The sequence below is a fragment of the Cnephaeus nilssonii genome (genome assembly GCF_951640355.1).
Source record: "Cnephaeus nilssonii genome assembly, chromosome: 13".
NCBI lineage: Eukaryota > Metazoa > Chordata > Mammalia > Chiroptera > Vespertilionidae > Cnephaeus > Cnephaeus nilssonii.
The window spans coordinates 4,569,342-4,583,818 of NC_137084.1; the positions used below are offsets into that span (position 1 = coordinate 4,569,342).

A 14,477-nucleotide genomic window follows, 5' to 3' on the forward strand; every position below is an offset into this window, starting at 1 on the left:
CTCCCAGGTCCTGGAGCTTCTCTGGTTCCCTATTTATCCCTCTATTCACAGCCCTTGGCCAGCCTTGCGCCACCCCCTCCCCCGTCCTGCGCGCCCAGCCAGCTCCCTTAGCAGCGCTGGCCCCAGGCCGGCCACACAGTGGCTGTTCTAAGGACTGACCCAAATAGGAACAAATGACCCTCCCTGGGGGACGGCGGCACGGTTTGCGGAGCACGGAATTCCGGCGGCCGGCCGGCCGGCCCGCGGTTCCCAATTACCAGATTGGAGATAAGGGCCTGGAAGTCCCTGGGGCTCAACTGGCCGAGAGGCCCTGCTCGCCGCCTCGACACCCCCCCCCCCCGCCCCGGCTGTCACTCGGAAAGAGCCCAAGTTCCCTTCTGCATGAAACGGTGGCGGCCTCTGGAACTGCCCGCGCTAGCGCTGCCGCGGAGCCCCCAGCGACGGAGAGGACGCGGCGGCAGAGATGGGGCTTTATTAGTGCGATCCGTGGCGAGCGGCACCCGGCGGCACCGCGAGGAAAGGGTTCCGGTGACTCCGGCCGGCAACCTGGCGCGGGCGCCGGGGGCAGCCCCCTCCCAGCGGCTAAGGGCGGAAAAACTTCAAAACTTCCGCTGAGATGAAGCCTCGGGAGTCCCCGCACACACCGGAAGGGAACCGGCTCTGGTCAGGACTCCTGCCGACGCGGAGAGACCGATCCTCTGCAGAGGCCCGCGGAGACGACTTCCGCCCACACCCAAGATGGCTGCCCGGCTTCCGCGTGGGAAAGAAGGTCATTGGGAGGGGGCGGAGCCTCCTCTCCCCGAGTTCCGACCCCACCAGGCCTGGAAAAAGCGCGTCCAGCTGGAGTTTTGCCGCATCTGCGTCGCTGTGCCTGCGCTCTTCGGGCGAGGGAGTCCCTGCGGGTGGGAAGATGGAAGGGTTGTGTGAGTTAGCAGGGTCCGCCATTCCGGAATCCCATCTCCAAGATAAAGACCACGGCTCCCAGCATGCCCCGTACTGAAGGGGTCCCTGCCCACTTTCCGGGCCGGCCCCGAGATCTCTGGTTTGGGCCCTTAGGGACGGGCGGTTTGGATCCGGACGCTCCGTGTTGGGGGCGGGGAGAGAGGACGTGGGACCCTGTGTGTTAGCGCGAGAGCCGGAAGAGGGGACCGCAGTCCAAGAATTAAAGGGGTCCGAGGGGTGCTCGCCCTCCACGGAGCCCGCCTGTGCCATTCCCCCACAGGCACGTGTTCCCTAAACTCTAAGGACCCCACGGGACTTGCAACCAGGGGAGCAATGGGCAGCGGCAGCTCCGGGGCTAACCCCCTGAACCTGTCTCCAAGGCCCCATTTTCTCTGACTCCCCAGTGAGCTAAAGCAGCCCGGCCTAGGCTCTCCGGTTGCTTCTTCTGTGCCCTTCCTTGTTTCACTGTCCTAAGTATGTTTTTGCTGTGATCAGTACACTCTTGCTTGCTTTACTTAAAAAAGAAAGTCCAGAGTTGAAGGCAGAGAACCCGGACACCTGGAAGGGGTCGGCTGGGAACACAGATGCCCACGGGCTTTGCGTTCCACGGATTTGGGGCCCCAGATCTCGGCCTTCTGGAGCGGGGTCTGGACTACAGATCCCGGCATGCTCTGGGACTCGAAAAGTCCCGAGACTGCAGGTCCCGGCATGCCCCGGGAGCCCGAGGGGAGGGGGCCCGGGAGTCCAGGTCCCGGCATGCACCGGCACTAGTCCTCCCCTTCGTCGCGCGGCGCTCACCTTAAAGGAGCCCTGGAACTCGTCGCTCATCCTCCGGAGCTCGCGGCCGTAGCGCTGTGCTGCCCAGAGGTTTGGGGGCGCTGAACGCGAGCGGCCGCGGAAGGGGCTGGGCTCCCCCTCCTCGGTGTCGTCATCTTCCTCGGTCCCCGTGGGGTACGAGCTGTGGCGACTCCGCGGCTCCACAGACCCAGCGCCTGCAGAGAGGGTCGACAGTGCGGGATGGCGTGAAGGGCAGCTCCTCCGCGCCCCAGCGTTTGCTCCTGAGGCCGCTGATGTACGTGTGTGCACATCAGCTTGTACCTTTCGGAGCTCCAGCTCCCGCATGTAAATCGAGGGAAGCCCCTGGAGCTTTTGTGAAGATTTGAATTAACTTCTCATTAATCCCACAAATCGTAACTGAGCCCCAATAATGGGTACGGCCTCAGTGTATAAAAGGACCTTCCCCTGTGCCTGGCACAAAATAAGGGCATAATAAATAGTAAGTTGTAGTTATTAGTGCAAGGCCTATGGGTTGTTAGCTCTAATCATCTCCATCCTGCAGCAGAGCAGACCAGTCAGTCCCCTGGATGCGGAGGTTCCTGGCCTACAGCCTGCAGGAGACCCTGGAGAACCAGGAGCAGCGCAATGTTGGTACCCCCCACAGCACCTGCGTTGGAGAAAATGTCCTGACCAGTGTGTTGACTTTTTTAGGTAATACTTATGGAGCACTTATTATGTGCTAGGCCCTGGGCATTACCCCATTATCCCCTTAACCACGTGGGGAGTGAGTACTAACTCAGCCTGTGTTCTACAGATGGAAGACTAACAGGTTAAGGCACACCCAGGGCGAAGCTCTGAGGCTGGAAGTGCCTAGAGGTTTGTTGGAATCCAAAGTCCAATGATTATCCTTTGAGCGTCACCTCTTTCCTTATCCACCACCGTTCACTCTGAACCTATGTCTTCACCTCCAGGTGGGGATGAACCCCGCCCTTACTGCCAGTGACTGTGGGAAGGCCACCAAATAGAGCATGGAAGTGCCTTGTGAACTGAAAGTGCATGACGGGTCATTATTCTACTGAGTTTGACTTGTGTACTGTGTGCCATCCCCCCACTTCTGCCAACCCCACCCCCATATCCAGATCAACAAAGACCTAGAACTACTCCCAGGAGCAAACACCCAGACCTCAGTAATAGGGTGGAAGGTGGGTCTGGAACAGGTGCCCAGAGCGAGCTCAGCAGGCATGGTAGGGCCGGCTGCCAGGGAAGGCATCTTGAAGGAAGCAGATTTAGGACAGGCTTTGAAGCCAGGGGATAGCAGTGTCTTGTTCTCCCTCCAGGAGACCTTCAGCAGAGCCCTGCCGGCCGGCTGCAGGGCCTCCAAGGGTCCCAGCTCCAGGAACATGGCTGAGAAACCCAGGAATGGAACAGAGGGCTGGATCCAGAAAGGCTTAGGCCAAGAGGGTGTGGTCAGAGCGTCTGGCTATTCAGAGCTTCACCAAAGCCCAGGCCCAAGGTCAGGTAGAGACCCCACAAAGCCTTTGGGGATGGAGGTGGCAGTGGGGAGCAGGCAGCTAAATCAGGAGTGGGGTGGGCATAGGGGCCAGAGGAGCTGGGAATAGGAAGACCCCTGACAGGGTCAGGCCCATCTGCAGGTCACTTTCCAGTTCTGAGGGAGGGGCAGTAGCTAGGCAGGTCCCACCTCAACCATAGTTCCTGCTCTCATCGCCTGAAGCCTCCTACCTTCCCGGTGAGGTGGATGCCAGTTCTCCCTATTTTACGGATGAAGACTGAGGCACCCGAGGTTAGGAACTGGTCTGAAGTCACACAGTGGGCCACGTAAGTGCTCAGGAAATGTCAGCTATTATTCTCCTTTATCAGCGCTAAGAACCCAAACAGCACCACACTTGACAGATGCAGGGCCTGAGAGAAGGGAGGGGAGTGATCTGCAGATGGACACCGTCTGGGCACTGCCTCCTCCTCAGGACTCACAAGCAGGACACTTGGTGTGTCACTTGGAAGTGCTTCACTTGCATTCATTCATTACGTCCTTCTCACCCCCTCGCCGGGAAGTGACTCACTGTCCCCACTTGGCCGTGGAGAAAGCTGAGGCACAGAGAGAGTAATTTGCCCAAGGTAGCAGAGCAGAAATCTAAACCCGAGTCTGCCCCCAGGGCCTGTGCCCCTCGTTCTCATGCCTCAGGCGCCCCCTCGGGGGCCCCGGTTGGAGAATGCACCCTGGGCTTGCTGCTTCTGTCAGCTTTAGCGGGAGGCTACCTATGGGGTGGAGGGTTTTCACCAAAGCAGTGGAGTTAGCAGTGCCAAACTAGCCACTGTCAAAATGACACACATTTGTGGCAACTGGAATTTTAAGTGTCCTATTTACTGGAAAAAAACCCAGGAGATTTTTGTGAACCTGTGGGGAGGGAACACTGCCATCGGAACCATCCCACCCTCAATCAGCAATCACTCCTACACACTGCTGGGCAGGGCAGAGGGGACCCCACTTCGGAAGGTAAGGAAGAGGGAGGGGGCGTGGCTTCTCTGGGTGGGAACATGGGTGGGTGCCTAGACCTGCCCACTCATACCACCCTCCCAGAGTAAGCCTGGGGCTGGGGTGGGGCAGTGGGAGGAGTCTATGGCTGGAGATACCCCACACTTACAGTCCAGCGGGGGCCAGGAGGCAGGGGGTATGAAGAATGAAGGGACCTGCTCATCTAGAATTCTTTACCCCCGCTGGGCTTCCAGGTAAGTGGGAGGGACTGACACATCCGGGTCAGGCGGCGGTGAGCATCCTTGCGGACGGAATGAACAGCAGCCTGCAGACGGTGAGGCAGGGAGACCTTGCCATCTGCAGGGCCCAGTGGGCAGGTGCTCTCCCACTGCCTGCCCCAGCGGGCCGAGCAGCACGCAGCCCGTGTAGCTTCTACACCTGCAGGCTCAGGCCCGGACGCCCTGTGTACCCTAAAGCCATTTGGGGACCAAAGCCCCTTACTGGCCTGCAAAGAACATGTACCCCCATCTTGCTCAGAGCTGACGAAATCAGGAAGCAGGGGCGGGCAAATGTCTCTGTAACGTCAGAGTGACGTCAGAGTCTGTCCCAACTACTCAGCTTTGTGCTCAGCTGGAAAGAGCACGCTGATTGACTGCATTGCTGTGTTCCACTAAGGTGTCATGTAGGGACACAGAAACGAATTCCATATCATTTTCATGCTATGAAATGTTCTTGGACCTGTTGTCAACTATTTAAAAATGAAAAAGCCATTCTTAGCTCATGGTCTGTGCAAAAAAGGATTTAGCCTGTGACTCTGGTTTGCCAACCCCTGCTCTAAACCCAGCTATGTCTGTCCCCTGTCTGAAACCTTCAATGGCTCCCTATTGCTTATGAGATAAAGTTCAAACTCTGGAATGGCTTTTAAGCCCTTACATTCTGGTTCCAACCAATACTTCACTTGTTTGCCACCAGGGGGGTATTGGTTATTCATGTCTTCCTCTCTGCTTAATGAATGGCAACCCCCAGGTCTGCTCAGAGCCTGCTCATAGCAGCAATAGTGATGATCACAGTGATAGTAAGAACAGCATACACTCCTCTGTGCCACGCACTGTTTCAAAACACTTTTCCTGTATTAACTCATCAGATCCTCATTACAACCCAATGAGGTGGGACTGGTTCTATTCCCATTTAACAGATAAGGAAACTGAGGCAGAGTAAGTTAACTGACCTGTTCCAGCTCCACCTGCTAATAAAGGGTAAAGACGTGTTTCAACCCTGCAGTCTGGCCCTGGTGCCCAGTGCTGAGCTTTTCTCCCACTGGGTGTCCTTCCTTCCCTCTCCACCGTCCATCACCCACAGCTCACCAGGCACTGGGCTGGCACAGCACACAAGGTGGCTGCAGTCCAAGCCCCGGGGACACTTACAGTCCAGCGGGGGCCAGGAGGCAGGAGTATGAAGAAGGAAGGGACCCTGCTCATCTAGAGGAAGGCAGTGGCTCTGGTAGGTCACTGGCACTTAGGGGTCTTTTATGGAAAAATCACTTGCTTTTTAGACATTGAAAAGGTTTAAGCAATCCGCCGACCAGTGTGGCTCAGTGGTTGAGCATCAACCTATGAACCAGGAGGTCATGGTTCGATACCTGATCAGGGCACGCCCAGGTTGCAGGCTCGATCCCCAGTAGGAGGCCTGCAGGAGGCAGCCAATCCAGGATCCTCTCATCATTGGTGTTTCTCTCTCTCCCCCTCTCTGAAATCAATAACATACGTTTTGTAAAAGTTTAAGGAAGCCTGTGCAGTGGTGTCTGTTTCCTCCCCACAGCCCTCCTCTCGGCATCCCCTTGGCTCCTGTTGCTGCTCCAGACCCTCCTCAAGCTCTCCTCCCTCAATCTAGTCTCTCAGGATGTGCCCGCCCTCCTCTCCGTGCCTCAGGCACCCCCAGCCCCAGGTCACACCCCTAGCTTGTGCAGGAGGTCACTCCAGCTCCCTGCCACTTTGCCACTCCATTCATAGAACAGACGAGGTCCTTCCCACCTCCCAGCCTTTCCTTTCCTCGACTTCCGTCTCCACCCCTGCCCTCACTCTCCTTCCCCTGGGCAGAACCTAAACTATTTAAAAACATAAAAACCGTTCTTAGCTCATGGTCTGTACAAAGAGGGCTTTAGCCTGTGGCTATGGTTTACCAACCCCTGGTCACCATCAATAACTCCGTCCCGAGCCGCCCACAGGCTCACCACCACCTCCTTCCTACACAGGCCCTGGCGACGCCCTCGATGCCCGAATCCCATCACTCGGCTCTACTCAAAGCCCTCCCCTGTCCTCGCTCAAAGGAAAAGTCAAAGCCCCTACACTGCCTTCAAGGCTCAGCCCAGCTCCCCTGCCCCTCCGGTAACTCCCGCCTCTCCAACTCCCTCCCCGCACTCCAAACGGGCCTCAGGGCCTTGGCCCAACCCATCCCTTCCAGATCTCTCCACAGGTAGCCGCAGGGCTCAAGCCTCGTCCCACCCAGCCTTTGCTCAAACGGTGCCTCTCACCAAGGCAGACCCTGGCCACCTCAGTTCAAATCACTCCCCTGGCCCCCAGGACTCCTGATCGGGAGAAAGGGAAGACTCTATCATTTACTTATTTGTTTGTTTATGGCCTGTCTCCCCCACTGACTAGAATCTAAGTACCACAAGGGCAGGGACTTTTATCTCTTCTGTTCACTACTGTGCCCTTGGCAGCTGGGACAGCACCGGGCACAGATTAAATACCTAATACAGAGGAGGGGCAGCCAGGTGTGAGCGGAAAGCTGTTGTGAGCAGAAATACAGCAAGTGCAAAGACCTGGAAGTTAAAGTGTGTTTGACAGTGTGTGCTCATGGGCTGAGAGGGGCCTTCTTTTTTTAAAAGATATATTTTATTGATTTTTTTTTACAGAGAGGAATAGAGAGTTAGAAACATCGATGAGAGAGAAACATCGATCAGCTGTCTCCTGCACACTCCCTACTGGGGATGTGCCCGCAACCAAGGTACATGCCCTTGACCAGAATCGAACCTGGGACCCTTCAGTCCCCAGGCCGACGCTCTACCCACTGAGCCAAACCGGTCAGGGCGAGAGGGGCCTTCTTGCTCCTGGAAATGGGGAGAGGGTCATCTAGGCTTCAGCAGGCAAGGGACCTGCTTTTCTTTTTTAAAGTTTTTTATATTGACTTTTTAGAGAGAAGAAGGGAGGGAGAAAGAGAAAGAGAGAGAGAAATATCAATGTGAGAAACATCGATTGGACAGCACGTGCCCTAGACAACTGGGGATCGAACCCCACCACCTTTTATTATTTTTAATATATATATATTATTGATTTCAGAGAGGGAGAGAGAGATAGAAACATCAATGATGAGAGAGAATCCTGGATTGACTGCCTCCTGCATGCCCCCTACTGGGGATCGAGCTGGCAACCCCAACAAGTGCCCTTGGCTGGAATCAAACCCGGGACCCTTCAGTCTGCAAGCTGACTCTCTATCCAGTGAGCTAAACCAGCTAGGCCACCCCCACCCCCCACCTTTTAATGCACCAAACAACACTCCAATCATCTGGGCTACAGCAGCCAGGGCTGGGGGTGGGGGTGAGGATAGCTTTTGTTTTCAAAAGATCTCTGTGGTTTTTCTGAGGTGCCACGGCCTGTGCCAGGCCCTGGGAAGTGGAGACAGAAATGGTCACTGCCCTCCAGTGCCCATCCTTCCATTGGGCCTATGCTTCTCCTCCCCCTCCTCACCCCCCCCCCCCACACTACACACACAGACTAGCTGCCGGGGAGGGCTGTCTGCTTCTAGTGGTTACTAGCCTCTGGCAACCAGCAAAGATAGCCCTGCTTCACCCCAAGGAGCCAGCAAACAAGTGTGACCTTAGGCAAGTCACTTCCCCTTTCTGGCTCCCTGCCGGGCTCTCTGATTTGTTGTGATCCTACCCTAACAGCCACATTCTCTGAGCATTTCCTAAGCACCAACCCTGTAATTTACTGCTTCTGTATATTCTGCTAATCATCCCAACAGCCCTACAACGGGGGTGACTAATTGCTCTGTTTTACAGAAGAGGAAAGCTGAGGTCCAGAGAGGTTAGGGACTTGCTCAAAGCCACCGGGTGAGTGTGGGTGAGGCTGAGGTGCAGGGAGCTAGTGGGGCAAAGTGGACAGGCAGGTGGTTGGATGGGGGGTGCCTACCTCCATGGTGGCTGCCGCTGGCCGGCTGGCCCTGCTGGTGACCAGCTTCCCCCAGGAGACCTGGGACCGTTCTCCAGTGCTTGTTGAGGCCTGGGGGCTGGTCCCCTGTGGGGCTGGGGCCCAGGCCCCTCTCTGCAGGGCTGGAGTCTTCCTGCTCACTCTGCTCAAACTCTGGGATCTGGAACATGCTCTGGGCTGTGGGGGCGAGAAGGTAGGTAGTTATGGCTCAGCTGGGGAAAACGGTCGCAGGCGGGGCGCGGGAGAGCTGGCGCCCCTGTTCCCGCTTCCACCTTAGAACCCCAGGTCCGCCCTGCCTCCCAGGCCCCAGTCTGTCCTCTGAGTCTGGCCCGGCAAGCTCAGCCCGTCCACCCAGAACCTAAGTCTCCTTCCGGAACCTGGGTGCCGCGGAGCCCCAGGCCCCCACCCAGGCTTCGGCTGACTCGGCCGTGAAGACGGCACGCAGGACTCACCCCAAGCCCGATCTCGAGGCCCCTGACCCGAGCCTGCGCCTCCCTCTAGCCCTGAGGGAGCCCGGCTCTAGTTGCCTGGGCAACGGGAACTGTCACCGACCAGACCCAATCGGTTACCGAAATGTCACCAGGGCGGGCCGGGGGGTGGAGCCACGGACGGCCCCGCCCCCGCGGCCCGGCCCGGCTCTCCGCCCGCCGCCTCCCTCCCTTCCTGGTCCCCGCAGGCTCTGCTCCCGACTTCCTCGTCCCGGGGGCGTGTGTGGGAGCCGATGAGGGGTTCTCTGGGGTCCGGCTTCTGTTGACAAGTCCTTCAGCCCCTCGGGGCCGTAGTTTCCGCCCCTGAAAAATGGGGATGATGACACCCCGCTCAGGGGCCCGTGAACTTTGTCAGCCGAGTGCCGACCGCTGCGGCGAAAGCACGTAGCGAAGCCCTAATGGGAGCTCGGCCGCAGCGCGCCTGTGGCCGCTGTCACGACGCCGTCTGCACAGGGTGACCGGGCCCCTCCTCCCCGCGGGGGAACCTCGCACCGCACGCAGCGGGGCACCCCCCCCGCGCCTTCTGGGGAGCCTCGAGATAAGCGGGCGCCTCCCCGGCGGGATGACTGTCTCGGCGCCCTGGAAGGGATAAGGGCCCCCGTGAGGGTGGCCGTGCGGCTCGGGGGGACTTTGCGCCTGACGGGCGGCGGACCAGGTGAGCGGGAACCGCGCCCGGCGAGGGCGGAGGGCAGGCGCCCCCTCGGGGTTGGCGGGGTTCTGTGGGCTCCGTCCCAGAGGGCGGGGCCCGAGGGCCATCTTGGCTGTGGGCGGAAGTTTTCTTCAGAGACCGGGCGAGGGGAAGTCGTTGCCGCCCTCGGCCCGGCGGCGCAATCTCGGTTTGGGAATGGGGGAGAGAAGCGTGGGAACCGGCGGCTCCGGGCCTGGCCCCCCCGGCGCCGGCCGCATGCGGGGCCGCCCCGCACCTCGGCCGCCGGCCGCCTCTCGTAACCCCTGGCACCCGCCGGCGGCGTAGCTCGCGCCCATTCTCGAACGGCTACGCGCCGGGCGCGGCGCGGGGTTGCGGGGCCGCGGTTAGACCCCGCGCAGTTTGCGTAGCGAGCGGCGCCCGCGCAGGCGCAGGAGGGGGCGGAGCCGCAGGAGCCGGGGAGCCGGAGCCCGGGTCCCGGCGGCCGGAGCTGGCTCCCCCAGAGCTGGACTGAGAGCCCGGCGCCGGCCTCCCCCCGCCTCCCGCGGCTGGAGAGTGGACGCAGGGGGTGGGTTGGGGCCAGCGTCCGGCATCCCGAGGCCTGAAGGCAGAGCCCCCACCCCCACCCCGTCCGGATCCTTGGCGGGGAGAGAGCCCGCAGTTGGAGGAGGGGGAGAGCCGGGTGTTGAGCGCCTCACGCCGCAGCCGCTGCCCAGAGCCAGCAGGCATCGGCGGCTCTCCCCCTCCTGCCAGGACGACTGGAGCGACGAAGGCCAAGGACCCTTCTCCTTCAGCCTCTGCACCCCCAAGCTCCTGGCTCTGGGACTGGCCCACGGAGGCGACACTCCCCACCCCCACCCTCAGCCCTGGAGAGGAGAGACTGTCCTTCCCGCTCCTGAGTGCAGGGCCCCGGCCCCGGCCCCTGCGAGTGCCCCGCAGCAAGGGCTGCTCCAAGAGCCAGTGCCCCTCTGGTTCAGGGAAGGGCCTGGCCGGCCACAACGTCTTTCCTCCCAAACTCCCCCCCTGTCTCTGCACCCTGCACCTCCCACCCCTGCGTATTCATTTGTATTTCCCTGGCCCCCTGCCAGCCCCTCCATCTCTGCCTCAGGATCCGGGCCTGCCTCCCTGACATGGAGAGTAACCTGTCTGGCCTGGTGCCTGCTGCTGGTCTGGTGCCTGCGCTGCCCCCGGCCGTGACCCTGGGGCTGACTGCGGCCTACACCACGCTGTACGCCCTGCTCTTCTTCTCCGTCTATGCCCAGCTCTGGCTGGTGCTCCTGTACGGGCACAAGCGTCTCAGCTACCAGACGGTGTTCCTGGCACTCTGTCTGCTCTGGGCTGCCTTGCGCACCACCCTCTTCTCCTTCTACTTCCGAGACACCCCCCGAGCCAACCGCCTGGGGCCCCTGCCCTTTTGGCTTCTCTACTGCTGCCCCGTCTGCCTGCAGTTCTTCACCCTGACGCTTATGAACCTCTACTTTGCCCAGGTAACCGTGGTAACGGGGTGGGGATGGGCTGGGGAGTTGCAAGCCTCAAGGCCCCAGAGGAATAATGGGCATCTCTGCTCCCAGGTGGTGTTCAAAGCCAAGGCGAAACGCCGGCCCGAGATGAGCCGAGGCTTGTAAGTACTCAGGCCACGGCGGGCTCAGCCCCCGGCCAGGAGCAGCCTGGTGCCTGTCCCTTCCCCCATGGCAGGGCCGAGGGGAGGACAGCTCGGGGGATGTTTGTGAACGCTGGGGAGAGTGAAGCGCCTGGCACAGAAGGCCCGGCAGAGGTGTGGCATGTGTGAAGGGCAGCAGTGACAGACGCAGTTGGGGGACGGTACAGTGTCGTCCAGGACAGAGGAGGAGCTGGAGGCGCCAGCCCTCGGAAGCCCCAAAACCAAACCACTTCTGGGTGACCTTGGGCGGCGAGGCTCCCGTCCTGGGGACAACAGCTTGCAATTTAATAAGCGCTTTCACAGACATCTTTAATTTTTACAACTTACCTGGGAGGCTGTTACTGTCTACTTGAGAGATGAGGAAACCGAGGCCCAGGAAGATAAAGCCACATGTTCAAGGTCAGAGATGTGGCTGGAAGCAGAGCCAGGGCTTAAGCCCAGATTCCGGACACCCAACCCAGTGCTCCTTCCACTGTACTACAGCTGTCAGTCACCTTCTGACCCCCGTGGGCCTCAGTTTCCCCGTCTGTAAAGCTGGAGGAGCAAGGTGCAGACTGGATGGCCTGAGGTTCCGATGGACGCCGAGGTCTCCTGGGGGAGGTTGGGTGGTCGGTGAGCGCGAGGGGCGGGAGCCTGGGGCTGACTGTGCTGTGGGCTGCAGGCTGGCTGTCCGAGGGGCCTTCGTGGGGGCCTCGCTGCTCTTTCTGCTGGTGAACGTGCTGTGTGCTGTGCTGTCCCGCCGGCGCCGGGCGCAGCCCTGGGCCCTCCTGCTGGTGCGCGTCCTGGTGAGCGACTCGCTGTTTGTCATCTGCGCACTCTCCCTGGCCGCCTGCCTCTGCCTTGTTGCCCGGCGGGCACCCTCCACCAGCATCTACCTGGAGGCCAAGGTAGGGTCACCACCCTGCTGCCTGGTGCCCTTTGGGCGTCATTCTTCGGGCGAAGGGGAAGCTGGAGCCTCCCCTCGCTGAGGGTCCCCGGGTGTCATCTGTTTCAGGGGACCAGTGTGTGCCAGGCAGCTGCGATGGGGGGTGCCATGGTCCTGCTCTATGCCAGCCGGGCCTGCTACAACCTGGCGGCCCTGGCCTTGGCTCCCCGGAGCCGGCTGGATGCCTTCGATTATGACTGGTACAATGTCTCCGATCAGGTGGGCATTTGGCATGTCTGCTGCCTCCTCCGTAGCCGTGGCTCCGGGGCCTGTCCAGGTGCCCCCGTGGCACAAGTGCAGGTTGGCTGAGCCCTGGCTTCCCCACAGGCCGACCTGGTGAACGACCTGGGGAACAAAGGCTACCTAGTGTTTGGCCTCATCCTCTTTGTGTGGGAGCTGCTGCCCACTACCCTGCTGGTGGGCTTCTTCCGGGTGCACCGGCCGCCACAGGACCTGGTGAGGGCCCGTGTAGAGGGCGGCACTGCGCCGGGCCGGGGGGCAGTGGGAAGCCAGTGGGGGCTGGGAGAGAGCATCAGTGGCGGCTTCCTCCCCCAGAGCACCAGCCGCATCCTCAACGGGCAGGTCTTTGGCTCCCGTTCCTACTTCTTCGATCGGGCCGGGCACTGCGAGGATGAGAGCTGCTCCTGGGAGCACAGCCGGGGCGAGAGCACCAGGTAGGAGCCTCCGCCCACCTCAGGCCCCTGAGCTCCTGGCCTGCTCCATGGAGCCATGGGGACCTAGAGCCAGGTCTTGGCATCCAGCCCCAGCCCCTGCCTTGGCCTTTGTTTCCGTCTGTACTTGGTGGGGGCCCCTCTGGTTTCCCCCTCTTGCCCCGAGGATGCAGTTGGCTACAGTGTGCAGGGCTCAAGCCCTGGGTCCTGGAATGTCTGGGTTACTGGGCTCTGTTCTAAGCCTCTCTCCCTCCCCCAACTCCTGTGCATGTGGCCCCGGTCACTGCCTTGTAACTGACGCTGTTTCTCTGTCTGCAGCATGTCAGGCAGCCTCGGCTCTGGCAGCTGGTACGGCGCCATCGGGCGGGAGCCAGGCTGGTACGGGGGCAGCCAGACTCGGACCACTCCTCTGCTCTTCTCCCAGGTGCTGGACCCTGGCAGCCACCACCACAGTCTCTACTCCACTCCACAGACGTGACCCCCTCCACCTGTCCCCAGAACTCTCAGACCCCAGTCCCTCCTACCCAGGCCCCTGTGCCAAGTTCATCTGCTGCTTCTTGCCCAGGATCCCAGGGGCTGTGGCCACCTCCTCCCCTGCCAGCTCCTTGCTACTTCTGTTGTAGTGAGTCTGTGCTGATGGGGGCATGGCCCTGCCCGCCAGATGCGCACAGCACCCTGGCATGACCTGCGCCTCCGCTTCTGTGCTGGAGCCAGCTACCTCTCCTGTGTCTGCCACTCAATAAACAGTGTCTGTGCCCCAGGGCTGTCAGTTATCTGTGCTCCTCAAACCTTGTCTGCTTGGCTGAAGGCTGATCAGACACTGGCCCTTGAAGGGGGCTGCTGGACGGGCAGGGGCTGCTTACCTCCCCCAGGCTGGAGGGCAGGGAGCGGGAGGAGCCCGCAGTCTGAGGAGAAGGGAGACCAGGAGCCATGCTCTTACTCCAGTCCCTTCTCGACTTGAATAATTTCTACTCCTTCCTTAAGACCTGCTTCAAGTGCCACTTGTTTTTAGAAGCCTCCCCTCTCTGGGTCAGGGAACCGTGTGCCCTGCTGGGTCCTGTGGGCTGTGATTCTGTGGCTATTCTGCCTCTCATCCCCGAGTGGATGGGATTTCTGGGGACCCTGCTCCCCTGTCATCACATCCAACCTGGCCTTCAGGTCAGGGGCTAGTCCAGGGACTGGGGGGGGGGAAGAGTTGGCCCCCATTTCCCTGCCAGATGTGGATTTGGCTGGTGGCCTGGGCTTCCCCCACACAGTCTACCTGGCAGTCCCGGGCCCCCTTCTTGGCCACCACTAATAGCACAGCCATGCCCTCTGCTGCCATCGCCCTGCAGGCTTGTCCCCGGCTGGAGGTGCTCATGGGAAGATCTGTCTCCTGCACGCAGACCTGACTGTTCCCGCTCCTCCCTGTCCCGGGGCCGAGCACTAGGCCTGTCTGAAGCCCTGGGCCCGGCCTTCGGGCCCCTGGAGCGGGCACAGTCACTTTTCTTTGAACAGAAAGTCGCTGTCATTTGTGTGCCAGGCTTATAAACACTGCCCTCTTTAATGCTCAGAATAGCACCCCAAGGTGAGAATGAACACCCCTTTTTCTATAGTGGGACCTGCAGGCTCCAGAGCTTGGGAATGCCTTAGGCCCCCGACTGTCAGGGATCAGCCTTAGCGCCCTCGC

The 14,477-nt window shown here is 60.4% G+C and overlaps 2 protein-coding genes across 5 annotated transcripts; one reads left to right on the forward strand and one right to left on the reverse strand.

Annotated features, from left to right (window-relative positions):
• Window positions 1-444: 444 nt before the first annotated feature.
• BAD (BCL2 associated agonist of cell death) lies at window positions 445-9,531 on the reverse strand. Of its 2 annotated transcripts, none has more exons than XM_079788529.1 (4): window positions 8,988-9,531; window positions 8,401-8,595; window positions 1,741-1,934; window positions 445-896 (listed from the first exon to the last, which is right to left on the reverse strand). In XM_079788529.1, the coding sequence occupies exons 2-4, from the start codon at window positions 8,585-8,587 to the stop codon at window positions 771-773; spliced, it is 507 nt and encodes a 168-aa protein (XP_079644655.1). In that variant the 5' UTR covers window positions 8,588-8,595; window positions 8,988-9,531; the 3' UTR covers window positions 445-770. The 2 variants fall into 2 exon arrangements, with proteins under 2 accessions (XP_079644655.1, XP_079644654.1); XM_079788528.1 differs by lacking the exon at window positions 8,988-9,531 and adding an exon at window positions 8,871-8,965 and having other exon boundaries at window positions 446-896.
• Window positions 9,532-10,546: 1,015 nt separating this feature from the next.
• Window positions 10,547-13,581, forward strand: GPR137 (G protein-coupled receptor 137). 3 transcript variants are annotated; one of them, XM_079788526.1, is made up of 7 exons: window positions 10,547-11,039; window positions 11,124-11,173; window positions 11,874-12,099; window positions 12,207-12,356; window positions 12,465-12,593; window positions 12,693-12,811; window positions 13,233-13,581. In XM_079788526.1, the coding sequence occupies exons 1-7, from the start codon at window positions 10,683-10,685 to the stop codon at window positions 13,429-13,431; spliced, it is 1,230 nt and encodes a 409-aa protein (XP_079644652.1). In that variant the 5' UTR covers window positions 10,547-10,682; the 3' UTR covers window positions 13,432-13,581. The 3 variants fall into 3 exon arrangements, with proteins under 3 accessions (XP_079644652.1, XP_079644653.1, XP_079644651.1); XM_079788527.1 differs by having other exon boundaries at window positions 13,127-13,435; XM_079788525.1 differs by having other exon boundaries at window positions 10,547-11,173; window positions 13,127-13,435.
• Window positions 13,582-14,477: the final 896 nt, after the last annotated feature.

Coding starts and splice junctions, on each gene's coding strand:
- BAD (XM_079788529.1), bottom strand. CDS start 8,587: ATGTTCCAGATCCCAGAGTTTGAGCAGAGTGAGCAGGAAGACTCCAGC. Junction 1,935..8,400: donor CAGCGGCAGCCACCATGGAG/GTAGGCACCCCC, acceptor CCCTCTCTGCAG/GCGCTGGGTCTGTGGAGCCG. Junction 897..1,740: donor AGTTCCAGGGCTCCTTTAAG/GTGAGCGCCGCG, acceptor TCCCACCCGCAG/GGACTCCCTCGCCCGAAGAG.
- GPR137 (XM_079788525.1), top strand. CDS start 10,683: ATGGAGAGTAACCTGTCTGGCCTGGTGCCTGCTGCTGGTCTGGTGCCT. Junction 12,100..12,206: donor GCATCTACCTGGAGGCCAAG/GTAGGGTCACCA, acceptor CATCTGTTTCAG/GGGACCAGTGTGTGCCAGGC. Junction 12,357..12,464: donor GGTACAATGTCTCCGATCAG/GTGGGCATTTGG, acceptor GCTTCCCCACAG/GCCGACCTGGTGAACGACCT.